The sequence below is a fragment of the Podarcis pityusensis genome (genome assembly GCF_964106645.2).
Source record: "Podarcis pityusensis genome assembly, chromosome: 17".
NCBI classification, from domain to species: Eukaryota; Metazoa; Chordata; class Lepidosauria; order Squamata; family Lacertidae; genus Podarcis; species Podarcis pityusensis.
Window position 1 is genome coordinate 1,176,333 of NC_138042.1, and position 17,330 is coordinate 1,193,662.

The following is a 17,330-nucleotide window of genomic DNA, read 5'->3' on the forward strand; positions in this document are numbered from 1 at the left end:
TAAACATTAGGAAGAACTTCCTGACAGTAAGAGCTGTTCGACAGTGGAATTTGCTGCCAAGGAGTGTGGTGGAGTCTCCTTCTTTGGAGGTCTTTAAGCAGAGGCTTGACAACCATATGTCAGGAGTGCTCTGATGGTGTTTCCTGCTTGGCAGGGGGTTGGACTCGATGGCCCTTGTGGTCTCTTCCAACTCTATGATTCTATGATTCTATGATTCTGCTTCTCAGCAATTGCAGAACAGTAATGATTCAGCAGAGTGAAGGGCTGTAGTGTAAAACAAAGCAAAACGCACACTAGTTGGGAAAATGGAATGAAACACGGTCCCGTTCTTTGAGTGGCTCTGATGGTCACCCTTTTGCCAGACTTCTGCAGCCACAAAAGCCAGGGTGACTCATAAAACAGACAGGGTTATGAGATGGTAACTGGACTGTACCGTGTCAGGAGGTACAGTAGGTGGGGTAAATCACCTTTTATTAATTATTCCCTTCATCACAAAGCCACATCAACTCTCTGCAAGCCAGCCAGCCAGCCAGCTTGGCACACCAAGGTGAAAAGCTCTTTCCTGCACTTCTTTTTCAACTTGCATGGAGCATTCAAAATATCAGTTATAATAATAATAATAATAATAATAATAATAATAATAATAAAACCTTTATTGCATTAGCATACAGCCATAGCAAAATAAGACAAAAATACTAGAGACAAGCAACCAAACAAAATTCAAAGCGATATTACTGGCGTAATGACATTTAAATTACCCTAAGACAATAATGTAAAGATTTAGTTGCCAGCGCCAAGAATCTAAAATGCGGATGTATATAAAACATAAAATGGCCCCAAAATAGGCTCGGCACATTGGGTTGAAAAAGTAATAAAAAGAATTAAAACAGGTCCAGGTCTAGGACTCACTACCCAGTCAGAGTAGCCCTGAGTTTCAGAGCCTGCACTATAAAGATTGCCACCCCACGTGAAATTTGGGGATTTGCGTCCACAAGAAGCGATTTCAAACAGTCTTCCTTAGATGTAATGGTGGACGGGATCAAGAGGAGGAGCTTAGGTCTTATTGGCTCATAAATAGGGCAGTAGAAAAAGAAATGTATGAAGTCCTCTACTTCATTCATTGTGCATGGACATAAACGCTGAGTAATAGGGGTCTTAGAGTAAATCCCCTGCAGGAAGGCCGTGGGTATAGAATGGAAACGGGCCATAGTAAACGCTCTTCTCAAATTGGGCTCCGTCAGGTCTATCAAGTAGTTGGCAAGTGATCTTACCACTTTCACTTTAGGGAGCCACATGGAGAGGCGAGCGGTAGTGGACTGTGCCCGGTCCATGGCCTCGTCTCTTGTAAGAATCCAGGCCCGGATTTTATGTTGGTCCCAAGATGACAGCGTGTCAAGATCTGGGAGGGAGTAGCGTGCAGTAATAGTCTCCATGGCCTTGGACCATTTGTTGGTATGAGAACAAGTTAAAAAGGCTTGCCTAGCTAGTAGGGAACCTGGGGCATTGATTAATTTACAATAAAAACTAATGATTCTAATGTGGGCTCTCGCAACAATGGAGGGGAGGCCCAGTTCTGTTCTTAACTGTGCAGCAACTGAGCCCTTGGGGAGGCCCAGTATCTTTCGTGCAAAAGAGTTTTGCAGAATCTCCAGCCGTTGAAGTGTTTTTAAATTCCACCCCCAGATTTCAACCCCATACAGTAACATCGGGAGGACTTTGCTGATAAATGCTTTTCTGATTGGTGGAACCAACTGGCCGCCTTTTGCATAGAAGAATTTCTCCAAAGCTTTGATGGTTCTACGGGCAGCCAGGATGGTCATATTTAGGTGAGCTGACCAGCTAAGCCCATGCTGAAAAGTGATACCCAAATACTTGAATGCTGAACAATATTCAATAGAGTGGCCCTCAAAATTCCAGAAAGGCTTCCGAGTTTTCATGCCAAAAGTAAGAATTTTGGTTTTGGCGAAATTGATTTTGAGGGAGTTGGTGTCACAATATGTCATGAGCCCTCTGAGCATGTTGTTTAAGCCCTGCTTGGTTAAAGACAGTATCACCATGTCGTCCGCATAGAGTAATATGGGGATCTTGAGCTGTTGTAAAGAGGGGGCAGATTGATTTAGGGCCTTCATGGTTGTAACGATGTCATTGATGTAGAAATTGAATAGAAAAGGGGCCAAGAGGCAGCCCTGTTTGACCCCTTTATTCAGAGGGAAAGGATCAGATAGAGCTCCCAGAGGGCCGAATTTTACTCTGGCCGATATGTCATTATGAATTTCCATAAGAAGGTGGAGGAGTCTCTTATCTATGTTAGTGTAACTAAGCTTCTGCCATAGCCTATCTCTGGGGATGGAGTCAAAGGCGGAGGTCAGGTCCACAAAAGCCGCGTGTAGTTTGCAGTTGAACCTGTTTAGGTATTTATCAATCAGGGTAAATAGAACAAGACATTGGCCAGATGTGCTGTGACCTTTACGGAAGCCAGCCTGTTCCGGGTGGAATAGCTTTGTTTCTTCTGCCCACTCGATTAATTTCTCTAGCAAGAATCTAGAGTAGACCTTGTATGATATGTCCAGCAGGCTGATAGGTCGATAGTTACGCGGATCTTGTGGGTCCCCCTTTTTATGTATTGGGATGACTATGCTCTGTTTCCAATTAGGTGGAATCTTAAGAGTAGCATTAATAGTGGTGAAGAGAGATGCTAAAATAGGGGCCCACCACGTCTGGTTCGATAAGAATACCTCAGGTGGTATCATATCCTCATATCAGTTAAGACTGAAGCTATATGCTCTACTCTACCATTTCAGAAACCAACTGGCGTCACTTTCAGGTGAACTGGTTATCAAGCATTAATCCTGATTTGTTTGCACAAAAATTTCCTGGAGCTTAGATTACGAGGAGCGTTTATTGAGCATTCATTTCCCTATCACGTTCTTTATTACAAAAAGAAAAAAATAATAAAGGGGGGAGGGGGAGAGCAAGTTTGTTGTGCAAGATCTCCAAATCTGCTGTAATTGCACAACCTGAATTAGCTAGTATGTGCTTGAATTCCACCTGAAAATAATGGGAGTCTGGAAATGGCCTGCCTCATTCACAGAGTTGCTTCATAGCTGTCTGACTTTACAGAGGACACAGTGTGGAAAAATGGATGGTGGGAAGACTAGAACCCAGAGTTTACCCAATGGAACCGGAATGCTGGTATATTTAAGGCAGGTGTAAGGAAGTGCTTCAAACATAGTGTGTGTATGTGATCATTATCCCAAGGAAGGGGGAAAGGACTGCACTGGGATTTCATGGTTTGCAGTGGCTCAAGTAGGATCGTCAACTTCTTGTCCTGCCCTTGCTGCTGTGTCATTAAACAGCAGCTTGATTTGCAGCAATCAGCAGAATAAGCCTTTCAGGGTCTTCTATGCCATACAGGCCTGTTTCTGCACACACCTGGGAATGCTCACTAATGGCACTGTGCATGCACACCATTTGAATAGCTATGCTCATCAACTCTGTGGGGGCCCGGGACCCTCAAATATTTTATTGCAGGGGCCAAAGCACCCGTTGCCCCTAGGAGTGGGGCGATTTACTGACTGCCAGCTTGCTGCTGAAAACCACCATGTCAGGAGCATGCCGCATGGTTTTGAATGCCATCTCTCATCATCTCTGACCATTGATCAGGCCGGCTGAGGCTGATGAAAGTTGTGAGTCCAACAGCCTGGCCTTAAAAGTGTGCTCTCCAGGTAGGAGCGGCCAGCAAATAAATATGTTGTAATTGCTCCCCACATCTTTGGCAGCAGCTTGAGCTGCAGACATTAGGAAGGAGCAGCCCTCATCTCCTTGGTGTGCAAAGCATCTCTTTACTGCTGCAGTTCTGTGGGGGTACCAGCCCCCAAAGCTGCTTTTTACCATTCACTGCTTTGTTTGAGCTATGAAGAGGTCCCATCTCTTTCTTTTTGCAGAGCAGAGATTTATCTGCCAAGGAGATTTTTCTCCCCGCCCCCCTCTCTTTTGGTCTTTGCTAGCTTCCTCATTCTTCCAATAATGTGTCTTATTTCCTTGACTTGAATAGCTCTTCCAATCCCCTTTCAGTTCTTAAGAAGAAGTTAAATTTCCAGCTGCAGTTTCAGCCTCAGCTCTTGCCTCTTAATTTAGATCATTATCAAAGTTGTTCCCAGAAGCCATTGTGCAAGACAGAAAAGAAAAACCTCTTTTCCAAATGCCGTGTGGTGACATTTTAACCCCTTTTTTGCCCAAATATTAATAAACAGTGCTCGTTGTTATCAGCTCTTAAGAATAAATGAATGAATGAAGACTAATTATTAATACTATTATCAATAAAACAAACAACAGCAATTATAATATTTGAACATTTCTCAATGTTCCTGGAGCATCTAACAAACCACAGACCACAAAATGCCCAATAAACTATAACACAGCAATAACAATTGAAAACAACCCATTATACATGCTGTTTAAACTTAAAGACATTTGCTAAAATGTACTAAAATGTAACCACCAGAACAAAGTAGGTACCAGCCATGCCTCCCTGGAGAGAGCATTCAATAAACTGGGCAACACCACTGAGAAAGGTGCCTTTGAGGAAGATCTCAATGTACATGGGCTGGTTATTAGAGAAACCGAGCCTTGAAGACTGGTTTGGCAATATAACAGGCCAGTTACAATTTTGCTTACAATTTTGAAAATCTCTCAGTGGTGTACACTATTGGAGGGGAAGGGACTCATTAAAATACAGTAATGTAAAAACCTATAAAATCATTACAACAGGGATTTGGGGAATTCAAATGCATAAGATACGATCTGAAATTATGGGTCAAAGCCTGGGCTAAAAGATACAGGTAAGTATGAAGCAGCTGATGGTTGCAGCATCATGTAAGGCAGAAACGAGGCCATTCTGTAATACAGGGACAATGGCAGAGAATGGTACAGGGCTCTGTGCCAGGAGTAGAATTTCCCCAAATGATTGTTCCATCAGGGCATGCATTTCGGCTTGCTGGACTGAACAACCCCCCTCTCCTAACTTGTGTGCTGTTTGGGGGTTCCTCTGACCCCCCCCCCAAAGAAGCCAAAAGTGGGGGGGAGATGGGGAAAGTCTCTATGTGCAAGCAAGAAGTCTTTACACAAGGATGGTGTTGGTTAGCTGAGTCCCACTCAATGAAATCTCACAGGTCTGTACAAGGGAAGGTGGTATTTCAGGGAAGCTGGTCCTTGTGTGTTCCCAGAGTTAACAATAAGTCTTTGAACCCGGCCTGGTAGCTGATTGGCAGCCCAGGTGATGGAGTGGGGAGGTCCAAGTGGATAAGCCGTCTTCTCCCCATGTTGCTTAAACTGCAGCTTTGCCTTTTCTCTCCGCACTCCCATCTGTGAATAGAAACGACATTTTCTGTCTTTGGACCCTTTGCTTCGTTATCACTTGGCACACAGCAGCGGGGATGAGCTGACCTTCAGACCAAGACCAGGAGGCTTCAAGTAAAGAGAAACAGTAACTCAAAGGCAGTATTAAATCAAAGTAGAAGTTCATACCTAGCTGGTATGGACAGTAGGCCAAGCTAAAAAATGCAGCTTTGATTGAAGTTGCCTGTTGCCATGGTAATGCTTATGCAGATAGGAGCATGTTTTTATTAACCAATGAAAATGTGCACATGTGCTGATCACACCTCAAGCAGCCAATGTGTATTCATAATAGGTTGTGTTCACATGAAACGTGGTAGAACAATAATATAAATATGAACTTCATGCCTCTTTATGGTGCGCAGAATTTTGGTGTATGCTAGCACATCTGTGCCTTTCTCACATAAACCTTAAATAATCTTTTCCCCCTATCTTTCCATCCCTGGCAGTGATTCTTGGCTCTTGGGTCACCCCAGGAACAGGGGCTTTTGCCCCTTTGGCTGCTTATTCTGCACCTGGTGCTCTCCCACTACGGGTCACAATATTGGCCACAATCCACAGCTACCCTGGTTTCTTTGGAAATACTGCATTTTGATGTATTTCCCCCCTGACAAGCTTCAATCCAATTTGAAAATGTAAGTGATATGGTGAACAGACAATAGGCGACTTGGAAAGTCATTCAGTCATACTGATGCGCACAACGATGTGCATTTGCAATTTGAAATGCAATGGGGAAATGACCTCACTGTCTTTAAGTCACAGCCGTAGAATGGTCACTGTTCCAAGGGGTCACTCCACTGCAGCTCTGCGTTTACAACCAGCTTGATTTGCAGACATCAGCCGGGATTAATGTTCATGCACATCCTGCAGACAGCCTCACTTGCTGATATTTGCACATGGAGTGGATGTGAGAGGCCCAAGATCAGGCCAACTCACTTTGTCCTCCTCAGCTGCCAATGTCCTGAGGCCCAGGTCTTCCACTGCAACAAGAATGTAATAGCAAATTGTAATTGCTTTCCTGGATCAGACAAGCAAGCTGTTTCCAACAGCAGTCGGCCAGTTGCTTTTGGGATGTGTCACAACCAGAGCATAAAGGAACGGGGGTCCCAAAGGTCATCTAGTGCAACTTCTTGCCAGAAATAACTATTTGCTGCATATTTATCCCCAGCACTTGGGGCTGGTTGAGTCTTTGTACTCTGGAGATCATGAATTTGCAAAAAGGAATCATTTATTTCAATTGTAATCTTATCTTCGTTGGTTGAACAATCCCATAGCAAGGAACAGCACACTAGGCAGAATCAGCAGGGTGGAAGCATAAGGGTGCAATGGCAGAAGCTTCTGCAATAAACAGAGTCAGCACAAAACCTCCTGGTTAAGTAACAAAGAAGGCAGAAGACTTCCTATAAAGGTTTCCTAAGATTTTCAAGAATCTTAGGTGGAGGCACAATGAATATTAATGCTGCCACTTCAGGCCAAGTGCCTTTGAGGACATGCAAAATGCATTTTGCCAAAGTGGGATTTTAAAGAAGAGTTTAAAGGCAAAATGTTTCTCAGCATGTACAGTGTGTCTTTCTATTCCAACACAGTCACTTAAAATAATAATAATAATTACCACAGATAGTTTTTGAGAATATAAATAGTGCCTACCCCACTCCCTGCTAAATACACATAATGATCACACTTTTCTTTGGGTCCTGGATTTATTTTCTCTTGATCTGGTAACTGGTGCCAGGAGCTTGAAATCTGGTCTGGACTGTTAGGCAAAAGTTTGCCCAAGCTAGATATGCAAATGCTCTAATGGCGGTACAAGATTTTGCCTTAAAAACAAAACAGCCTTGAGACTGAAATGCAGTGACAGATTCCAAGAATGCAGAGATGATTTCATTTCCCCCCTTATACAAACATCAGTGATGTCAGAGTAGGGAAACAGCAACAGAGCCTTGGGGCTATGGAAGATTTATGCACCTGTAGGCCATTGCAACTTCCCCCACCCCTTGAGTGCTGTGGCACTTATGAGGAACACCTTCCAAAATCCCCTCTTTTACATAGATATCTGTTTCCCTGCATATTTTACTTCTCAAGGAAAAAGGCAGCTGGAAACAGAGGGGTGATCTTGAGCAAAAATGAAACTGGAAAGGAAATAGTTATTGCCGCCACCACTTAAGACTGTGGGCAATTTAACAGCTGCTGTTCTGCCAGCTGAAAGTGAAATAACAACTCTGCTTCCAGACTTCGTAATTCAAATACAGTAACATTCTGTAGCCAAGTGAGCAACATCCCCCGGCACAAAATATGGAGAGAGGTGGTTTTAATTAAGGCTGCTGTGGGGGTCAGAGGGATCTACATTGGGATCTGCTGAGGAGATTTCACCCCTCCCATATCCAAGAATCTCCTGCTTGGCAGGGGGTTGGACTCGATGGCCCTTGTGGTCTCTTCCAACTCTATGATTCTATGATTCTATGATTCTCCAGAGAGGAGGAGGCGTGTTCTGCTCTCTACTTATTCTGCTCCAGCACCGAGTCAGTCAGTCAGTGGGGGGGGGGGGGGAGAGAGAGAGAGAGACTGAGTGTTAGAGATCGTGTGTAGAGATAAGGTTGCTGCTAAGAGCAGCTGCAGACACTCAGTGCAGTGCAGCATTCATTTATGCTTAGACCTATTAAGCTCTGTATATAGTTTGTATAGTGCAAGTCATGTCTCTGTCTCCAGCTTCCAGCATGTTATGTACTGAGTTGAATAGGATCCAAACTGCAGCAGTCTGGACTTCCGGGTTGGCGCCTCCAGGCAATGGCGGAGTTCCTCCGATCGGGAGGAATTTGCTCCGTGGAAATTAGGGTCTGACCGCCACGGCGAAGGCGGAGACCCACTGAAATCACAGGCGGGAGAAGCCTGTGAACTTGGGATTTGGCTGGCACCCTTTGCACCTCCCCTACTTGCGGGGAAACCCTGATTTGGGGATCCGGAGCAAAGTGGGGTGAGTGGCGCGGTGCTTCGAATTGACTGCTTCTTTCACGGAGTGAAGCCGCATCGCTGTTGCCAGAGAGCGCCGACTTTTTCCTGTGGACAATTGGATTTTAAACAACTACCCGTGAGTAGAACGGAAAATTAGATCCTTAAATTCATTAATTTGGCATCGAAACGGGAAGGTTCTAAACAGGAAGTCCGCCTTCCTTTTTTGTAAATAGATTGAAGCAAAGAAGTTGCAAGTTAAAGCCTTGGAAAGTTTATTTTTGTAAAGGATTAAATCTCCATCGGTTAAAACTATTAAACCCCCCTTGGAAGCAGGAGAAGAGGGGGGAAATTTTGGACCTAGTGAGCCTGCAGGAGAGAGTGAAAAACTAAATTACCACTGCTCCAAACCTGGAAACGGGCTGCCAGAAAGAGTGACTTTTTTGACAGCTAGCAATAAGTGAAATATATTGTTTTCATTGTACTCATCTGCGTTTAAAAAGTAGGAAAAGAAACTATCTTTATAGTTTAAACTGTGTTTCAAAGGATTGATACAAGTGGAGACTGTTTCCCTCTAGAGGGAGCTTTTGAAACAGTTACAAGAGTGGAGCTGGGGTTTTTCCAGTTGCAAGATAAGAACTGTGTGAAATAGAGATTGACCTTGGAATGTTGACAGAAGGAGCCTTAGTGACTGTATTATGTAAGATAAGCTATTCATTGGAACAGCTCCACAAGAAGACAGACGCTATGAATACCAAACTTGAGAACTTGGGACAAAAAGTGACTAATTTGGAACAAAAAGTGACCATTAATACAGAAATTGTTCAGGATTTGACACAGGAACCTACTTTGACAGGACAAACTGGGGAGAAGACGAAGGAGAATGTTGGTGTTGTTAAACCTAAAATAATACAAGTGGAAGCCCCAGTTTTACAGAGGCAAACTGAGGACTATAAGTGGAGGCCTTTTATGAATGAATATAGAAAAAGTCAGAATTTGAAGATTGGAGCCCTGTTTGGATTGAAGAAGGAAGGTTGGATAGACTCTTTCATGCAGAGATTTACTGACCTTTGGGTCTTGAATCTGGGTCAGGAGGTGATTGGAGTTGTGGGGGCCTTTGGATCTGGGGGAGCCTTGAAACATGATTTGAGATATTGTATGGACACTGGTTTTAGCCGTGGAGAGTTGGTTGGTCTGTCGAGAGGGAATGGGGGCATGGTTGGGTCGGGGGCCCCCCAAGACCTGCACTTCAGCACCCTCAGCATCAAAGAATATGAAGAAAAACTGCAGAAGGGACTTGGAGAAGATTTAAGAGCCTCGGACAGAAGATCTCCAGGTTGATGAACTATATGGAATGGACGGAAATGACTGGCAGAATCCGAGACCAGGGAGAAGAGATGGTGGTAGAAGATTGGGAAAGTTTAAAGTTTATACATATAAATATTGTAAATTTAATGAGTGTTAGAAAATTGTTGGAATGAAATTTTATGGCTTTGGCAGAAATGTTATAAGGAGTTAGGTATAAATAAGTATTTCAGTATTAATGGAAAATAAGGTACAAAATATGTTAAGATATTCATAATGATAAAAATAGAGAAAGATGGAAAGGAATTGCTGAAACAAGTAATAGAAGTGGAATACAAAAAGGGAGGTGAGAGGAGGTCGATGAAATAAGGGAATGAAAGATAGAGTAATGAAATGGTATGATATATGTTTTTAAATTGTTGTTCTTTTGCTTTGTTTAGTTTAGTGTGTTAAGGTTGTGTTTTGTATTGTTTATTGTATTGTATTGTATTGTATTGTATTGTTTTTTCTTTTCTTTCTTTTTTTTCTTCTCTGCTCTATTTTGTCTTTTTCTTTCGCCTATTTTCTTCTTTCTTCTTTTCTTGTAAGTTTTAAAAGCAATAAAGATTATTTTAAAAAAAACAAACAAACTGCAGCAGTCTGATTGGTCCTAGAACAATAGGATTCAGAATGCAGCAGTCTGATTGGTCCTAGAACAATGCAGCAGTATGATTGGTTGGCAGGAACCACCCAATCATGCTCCAGATATAAGTGAATCCACAACCTAATTGGCTTACAGTAGAATTCCAGAATTAGCCAGTCATGTGCAGCCCATTGTGTAAATAATGTATATAAAGCAGATACTTTGAGGGGACTTCCATTCATTCCTCCTCACCACTATGAGCTGAATAAAGAGCATGAAATCACTTTGCGACTCTGAGTATATTTCACAGCATCAGCCAAAAACTCACAGTAAGTAACTCTGGCTAGTGTTCTTCTACCTTACAAGGTGACTTGCTTCCAGCTAGATGGGTGGTGATGGTGGTAGCTACCCCATTTGTCTCCATGGCAACAGGGCAACATCTCTCTAATGTAAATGAAAGGCTAAGGCCAACTGGTTTGACTGGTTTCCTCTTGTAAAGTCAGACTGCACCTACACAGGTTTGGAAGGGACCCCGGGGTATCTTCCAGATTGACTCCCACCCAAACCTTTAACAATACCCAGCTCTGATGTTACAGACTCCTGCCATCTCCCCAACAGACTATGCTCTACATCAGCAGTGATGAACCTGTGGCCATTCTTGACCATTCCTCATGTTGGCTGGGGCTTTCAGGGTTTATAGTGGCTTGGGGGCCACAGGTTCCTCCTTCATGCTTGAGATTTTGTGCATTGATCCACAGCTCTGCCTACAGAGAACAAAGAGTCTTGCAACCCCTTAAAGACTAATGAATTCATTAAGGCATGATGAATCTCAGGGTCCATAATGAATGGACAGATGATGCAGGAAATGGTGTCCTTGGCTGGTCGGTGTACATATGCCTATATCAGAGGTTTCCAACCTTTTTGAGTCCGTGGCTCCCTTGACCAACTACACTCTTTCTGTGGCACCCCTGTGGGCCTCAGGAGTTCAGTTATGTCACCCCTTGCCCTCAGAGCCAGCAGCCCCTCACCCCTTTTTGAACACCCTCCCGTGTAGAATGTTCCCTCGGCCTCCTCTCTCCTCTCCTTGGGAGTCCTCTGAGCAACTGCTGATGCCACTCCTGGTCTCTGAGCTCCCCCCCCCGCCCCAAAGAGAGGTGCCTCCTCCCACTGCCCCACAGGGGCCTGGGAAGCACCCCCTGACCAGCCCCAGAGGCACCCTTCGCCTGGGGAGCTTGTAGCCAGGGAAGCTGCAACAAACAGCTGTGCAAGCTTTTGGGAAGCAGAGATGCAAGAGGACATCAGAGGGGAGGAAAGAGGGCCAGTGTTGCCCGCAGCACCCCGACTATAATTCAAGGCACCCCAGGGAACACTGGTTGAAAACCACTGGTCTATATGTTCTCACCTTACTTATATTGGTGCAAACTTGAGATCTCCTGGGGGTCTTTGCTTCATGGAATCATAGACTCACAGATTTGAAAGGCACTTCAAGGATCATCTAGTCTAACCCCCTGCAATACAGGAATATGCAGCTCTCTCACATGGGGTTTGAACCTGCCACCTTGGCGTTATCAGCACCACACTCTAACACATGGAGCTATCCAGGCACCTCCTTCTGAGTGCTTTGTTGCTCTCCTTGGACTCCGTCCTCTTCGGCTGCAGGTATCTGATCAGGGTGCTGCCCCACCTATCAGGGCTGAGTCACTCAAAGGGACTATTGCAGGAGGGGCTGACCAGGGACTTCCCCTGCTCCAAACTTCCCCAATAGCTGGCCATGTCATCTTCTCTCTCTCTCTCTCTCGGTTCCTTTCACTCTGCTCCAGAGGCAGCCATGGCTGGGGGGGAAGAGTTCCGGCTCCTGGTGGTGGTGTCTTGGTGGTTTGGGGTCCTGGAGGCTCCTGCAGGTAAAGGGGACAGCAATGTTTTGGTAATGAGTATCAATTGCCGGCGGTGTGTGTGTGTGTATGTGTGTGTGTGTGTGTGTGTGTGTGTGTGTGTGTCTTGCTTCACTTTGCCTTTAAAGGCTGACCTGCCTAATCTGCACTCTCTGAAACAATATGTGAATTGAAATGCAACTATCCTTTGAAATCTGGGATTCTCCAAATTTTGCAGGGCAGTTCTCCTGCCAAGTAATGTGCACAATGCTGCATATAACAGGGTGAACTGTGCACAAAAATGCATATATTTGTGAAAATAACATGCATCAGTGTATTTGGGGAAATTGTTTGAATGTCTATAACAGTGACTGCTTGGAGGTTTTTGAAGTGTTAACTGGTTTATAAATGCTTCAGAATAAAAATAAAATATTAGGAGAAATATGGACCAACATGAAGATTAATTTTCATGAGGAATTTTTTAAAAAATCATTACAAACTGATGTGGAAATATGGAGAACTGAATTCAAGATTAGAAAACTGAGAAATTAGAGAAATTGAAATTGACAAATTCACCCACCCCTAGTAGTGAGGGAGAGTGGCCACCATTCTCTGGCAGGGCCTGTTCCTGTGCCTGCAAAGCAAGCAGAAATTAAGCCAATAATGTCCTCATGCGCACAGACTCCTCTGAGCTGCATTCTGGGGAAAGCTTGATGTCCTTAACTTTTGTGTACTGGTAGCTAAGTGACAATCCTGGACATAGGCTGTGTTTAGTTGCCACTTTTTATTTCCGCAGCAGCACTGCCCTGCCTTTTTACCAGCTGCATAGCAGGCAGGAATTCTGTGCACACAATCCTTTCCCCAGTATATGCGATAGGGAATACTTTGCCTATTGGATTTTTGCCTGTCATGCAGATGCTAAGCCCAGGACCCTCACCATGGGAAAAGGGTAGCAGACCTGGGCGGCATCTGGGGTGATTGGGGACGTGGGTGGCGCTGTGGGTTCAACCATAGAGCCTAGGACTTGCCGATCAGAAGGTCGGCGGTTCGAATCCCTGCGACGGGGTGAGCTCCCGTTGCTCGGTCCCTGCTCCTGCCAACCTAGCAGCTCGAAAGCACGTCAAAGTGCAAGTAGATAAATAGGTACCGCTCCAGCGGGAAGGTAAACGGCGTTTCTGTGTGCTGCTCTGGTTCGCCAGAAGCAGCTTAGTCATGACCCGGAAGCAGTACGCCGGCTCCCTCGGTCAATAAAGCGAGATGAGCGCCACAACCCCAGAGTCGTCCACGACTGGACCTAATGGTCAGGGGTCCCTTTACCTTTACCTAGGGGTGCTTAGGAAGCTTTCAGGCCCCTTTAAGTCACAGATTTGGCTTAAACATTTCCATGCAACCTGAGATGTGAAAGGTACCGTAAATAGTGCGAAACCTGCCTATTATGTGACCAAAGTATCCCACGGGTATAGAACTTACTTATCGCTTCTTACCAAATCTTCCCTTGGAAGGGGTTGGATTCTCGTGTGGTTTCAGCAGAGACCTTTTGTTGTCCAGGAGGACTGATGCAGAACAATCCCTTTATAACTTGAAGCATTTATTTAAATAATAAATATGTTGCTATTCAGCAATATATAAACAGCAGGTCACAAAATTAGAATAAAATACCCAAACCAAAATACAATGCAATGGATCCTTTCCCTTAACCCAACAGTTAGTCTTTAATGGCAATGCAGCTCAGTCTTCATGGGGCTTTTGGGGGCGGGGCTTCCCCATAGTTATTTTCCCACTAAAGCTTTTTTCATGCTTTGTCATGCATCCATCTTGTGCATGGGTAGTGCTGTTTTGGCTACATAAGCAGCACCACTCACCTCTGAACACCAATAACAGAGCAGCAAAACAGTATGAACCAAGGAATACTAGAACATAGGAATACTAGAACATAGGAAGCTGCCCTAATACTGAGTCAGATCCATTTAGATCCATTTCTTGATCCATTTAGTCATCCAGTATTGGATGACTAACAATCCAGTATTGTCAAGAAACAGGCTGGGTTTCAGGCACCTCCTCCTTGCAAATGCCAGGGATCAAACCAAGGAGCTTTTGCATGCCAGGCAGCTGTTCTGCCAGTGAGCGATAGTCTATGCAAAGATTATAGCTGTTGGTTCTCAAGGGCCAACTGAAACAACAAAGGTTTTACCCATACAGTGGTACCTCTGGTTAAGAACTTAATTTGTTCTGGAGGTCCGTTCTTAACCTGAAACTGTTCTTAACCTGAGGTACCACTTAAGCTAATGGGGCCTCCCGCTGCCGCCGTTGCACAATTTCTGTTCTCATCCTGAAGCAAAGTTCTTAACCCAAGGTACTATTTCTGGCTTAGCGGAGTCTGTAACCTGAAGCGTCTGTAACCCGAGGTACCACTGTAGTTGAAAAATTGCTCCATCCTTCATAGGGTTTCCAGGTTTCTTTCCTGGTAGAGCTTTTGTAAAAATAATAACAGCTTCCCGGCAGGGAGCTGTTGAGTCAGAGAAACTTTTTCTGGCCTGAAGCGATGAGAAATCACAAGTGAGTCCCGTGGCTTCCTGATGTTTGCTATGGCACAAGTGGTCATGGGCAATTGGTAGTTTCGCCAGATGCATGCTAGCAAAACAGTTCACCTCATTAGGGTCTGCAGACCCGGCAGCTGCATGAAGCATTAACCTCACTTGGCAGACGTCCATAAGCAGTGATAGAAACTCAGATTTATAAGCTAGGCACCAAATGGCTCCTTAAACCAAGGTTACAGTCACCAAAATTCAGTGGCGGAGCTTCATGCTTCGGCACCGGAGGGGGGGGAGAGCAGGTGGGGGCGGGGCTGGCGCACGTCCCGGGGGCGTGGCATGTGTCCTGGGGGCGTGGTGCCCAGCGTGGGAAGGGGGGAGCTGTGATGGCACCCCACCGGGATGGTGCTGCCGGGGGCAACGCACTCCCCCCGCACTCCTCTGCCAGTGCCAAAATGGAACATCTAGTTGCCATTTTGGGGCAAAACGGTTCTAAAGTCTTGTTTTCCAAATGTTGGACTGACTCTGATCGATTCTCTGGCCAGTTCAGATGACAACCTTGAGCTAAGTTAAGAGCTTTGACAACTTAAAGAAGAAAAGTCACTTGCTCCAGGGACTGTCCACATATATATTTGCCTGTTCTGACCTATTTTTCTTAATGGTGACATGGACCATTCATAACGTAGGAATATTCTTCACAACTGTGAGCAGGGCAGGGGTGGGGGGACAAAGACGAGCTACTGCAATCACTATAACGCTGTTCCCTGCTCAGGCCGCACAGAAAAACATTTTGGTTCCTCAAATTCATTCTGATTGTGCAGATAAAATATAACTGAAAGAGTTCTACAGGATGTGGTATTAGTACAGTGGTACCTCGGGTTACATACGCTTCAGGTTACATACGTTTCAGGTTACAGACTCCGCTAACCCAGAAATAGTGCTTCAGGTTAAGAACTTTGCTTCAGGATGAGAACAGAAATTGTGCTGCGGCAGCAGCAGGAGGCCCCATTAGGTAAAGTGGTGCTTCAGGTTAAGAACAGTTTCAGGTTAAGAATAATAAATTATAATAATCATAATAAATTTTATTTATATCCCGCCCTCCCCAGCCGAAGCTGGGCTCAGGGCGGCTAACAACAATAAAACAGTACAAAGTACAGCACAAACAACACTCTAAAATCATTCATTATAAAATTAATTAATTCAAGCCACTGGCAACCATTGGGCCAGAGCTCCGTGAAGATTGCCGAGGAAGGGAGTCAGGCTGTGCCCTGGCCAAAGGCCTGGTGGAACAGCTCTGTCTTGCAGGCCCTGCGGAAAGATGTCAAGTCCCACAGAACTCCGGAACAAATTAAGTACTTAACCCGAGGTACCACTGTATGTGAAAACAGTCAAAAGCCAACGACCTAAGCAGTTATGTGGGCTTCTACAATTTCCCTCTCCAACTGCAAGTTCTCAGGCTTTTAGTACCAGTTCGAGTGACATGGAGGAAGACACATGGTCCTTTGGATCCGCCACCATGTGTTCTCTTTTTTTATTATAAAAATTAAAAAATTAAAAAGTTATCTAGTTAAATATAATACTATTCTAAGGCGGAGGAAACTGGCAACCAGTTGCTGCTATGGGAGGGTGGGTGAGGTTGCTCTAGGTCAGGGCTGGCCGAGCTTTTCTTTCTTTCTTTCTTTCTTTCTTTCTTTCTTTCTTTCTTTCTTTCTTTCTCTCACATATTTTATTAAAGATTTCTTGGTTTACAAAAGTATGTGCAATGTCTCTTTTTTGAAGTTACATTTTCTACAGATCAGTTTCATTTGTTGAGACATTAGTGTTACATTAGGAGGGAAATGGGGAAAGGGGGGGAAGGTGAGTGGGTGGCAATGCTTCTCTTCTCCGTGGGGTATATGTGGGGTTTTGTGTCAGCGTCACGTGTGGGTTCCCTTTACTATTCACTTGTATTTCTTTGGTGGGGAGAGAAGTTGGGGTTGGCCTAGGGTGTGGTTGGTTAGTTGTGATTGGCTGTGGTGAACTTTGTTTCCATGTGTGTGTGTTTTTGGATCACAGATTAGCCAGATTGCTGTTGGTGGGTTCTTGTTGTTCTCTTGTTGGGTTGTGAATGTGATAAAGGGTGAAGGCATCTTCTTCTATTTGTCCCTGTGTCAGTTTCAGTTTGTTGGTTAGTTTTTCTAATAAGGCTGTTTCCCATACTATTTGATACCATTGGTGTTGGTCCATGTTTACTCCTAACAGGTCTCTCCAGTGTCTGGCTTTGAGGCTTCTGGCTGCTGAGAGTAGGTGGGTTATGAGCTCTTTATGATGTGAGTGGGCATTATTATCTTGGAAGATGTTTAGTAGGGCCAGTTCTGGGGTGACTTCTAATACTTGCTTAGTTATTTTGCATATTTCTTGTATGATTGTTGTCCAGAATAGTTGGTTTTGGGGGCATTCCCACTACCTGTGGATGTATATGCCTATGGAAGTGCATCCTCTCCAGCATTTTGGGGACATTCCTAGGCGTATTAGTGCTAGTTTCCTTGGTGTTAGGTACCATCTGTAAGTATGTTTCAGAACAAGTTCTTTCCTTTTCGCTGATATGGATTTAAACAGCCATATTAGACCATATTCTAGTCCACTGGGTGGGGTTAATGTCGTCCTCCCAATTTTTTTGAT

At 44.5% G+C, this 17,330-nt stretch overlaps 1 protein-coding gene and 1 long non-coding RNA gene across 2 annotated transcripts in view; both read left to right on the forward strand.

Moving 5' to 3' along the window:
* Positions 1 to 17,330, forward strand: part of LOC308467103 — a 260,657-nt gene that overhangs the window by 5,498 nt on the left and 237,829 nt on the right. The window lies entirely within an intron of this gene.
* CFP (complement factor properdin) overlaps positions 12,007 to 17,330 on the forward strand; it is a 30,142-nt gene continuing 24,818 nt past the window's right edge. The window contains exon 1 of the mRNA XM_080988478.1: positions 12,007 to 12,168. Within this exon, the coding sequence (XP_080844604.1) occupies positions 12,039 to 12,168 (130 nt within the window). The 5' untranslated portion in view covers positions 12,007 to 12,038. The remainder of the gene's footprint in view (positions 12,169 to 17,330) is intronic.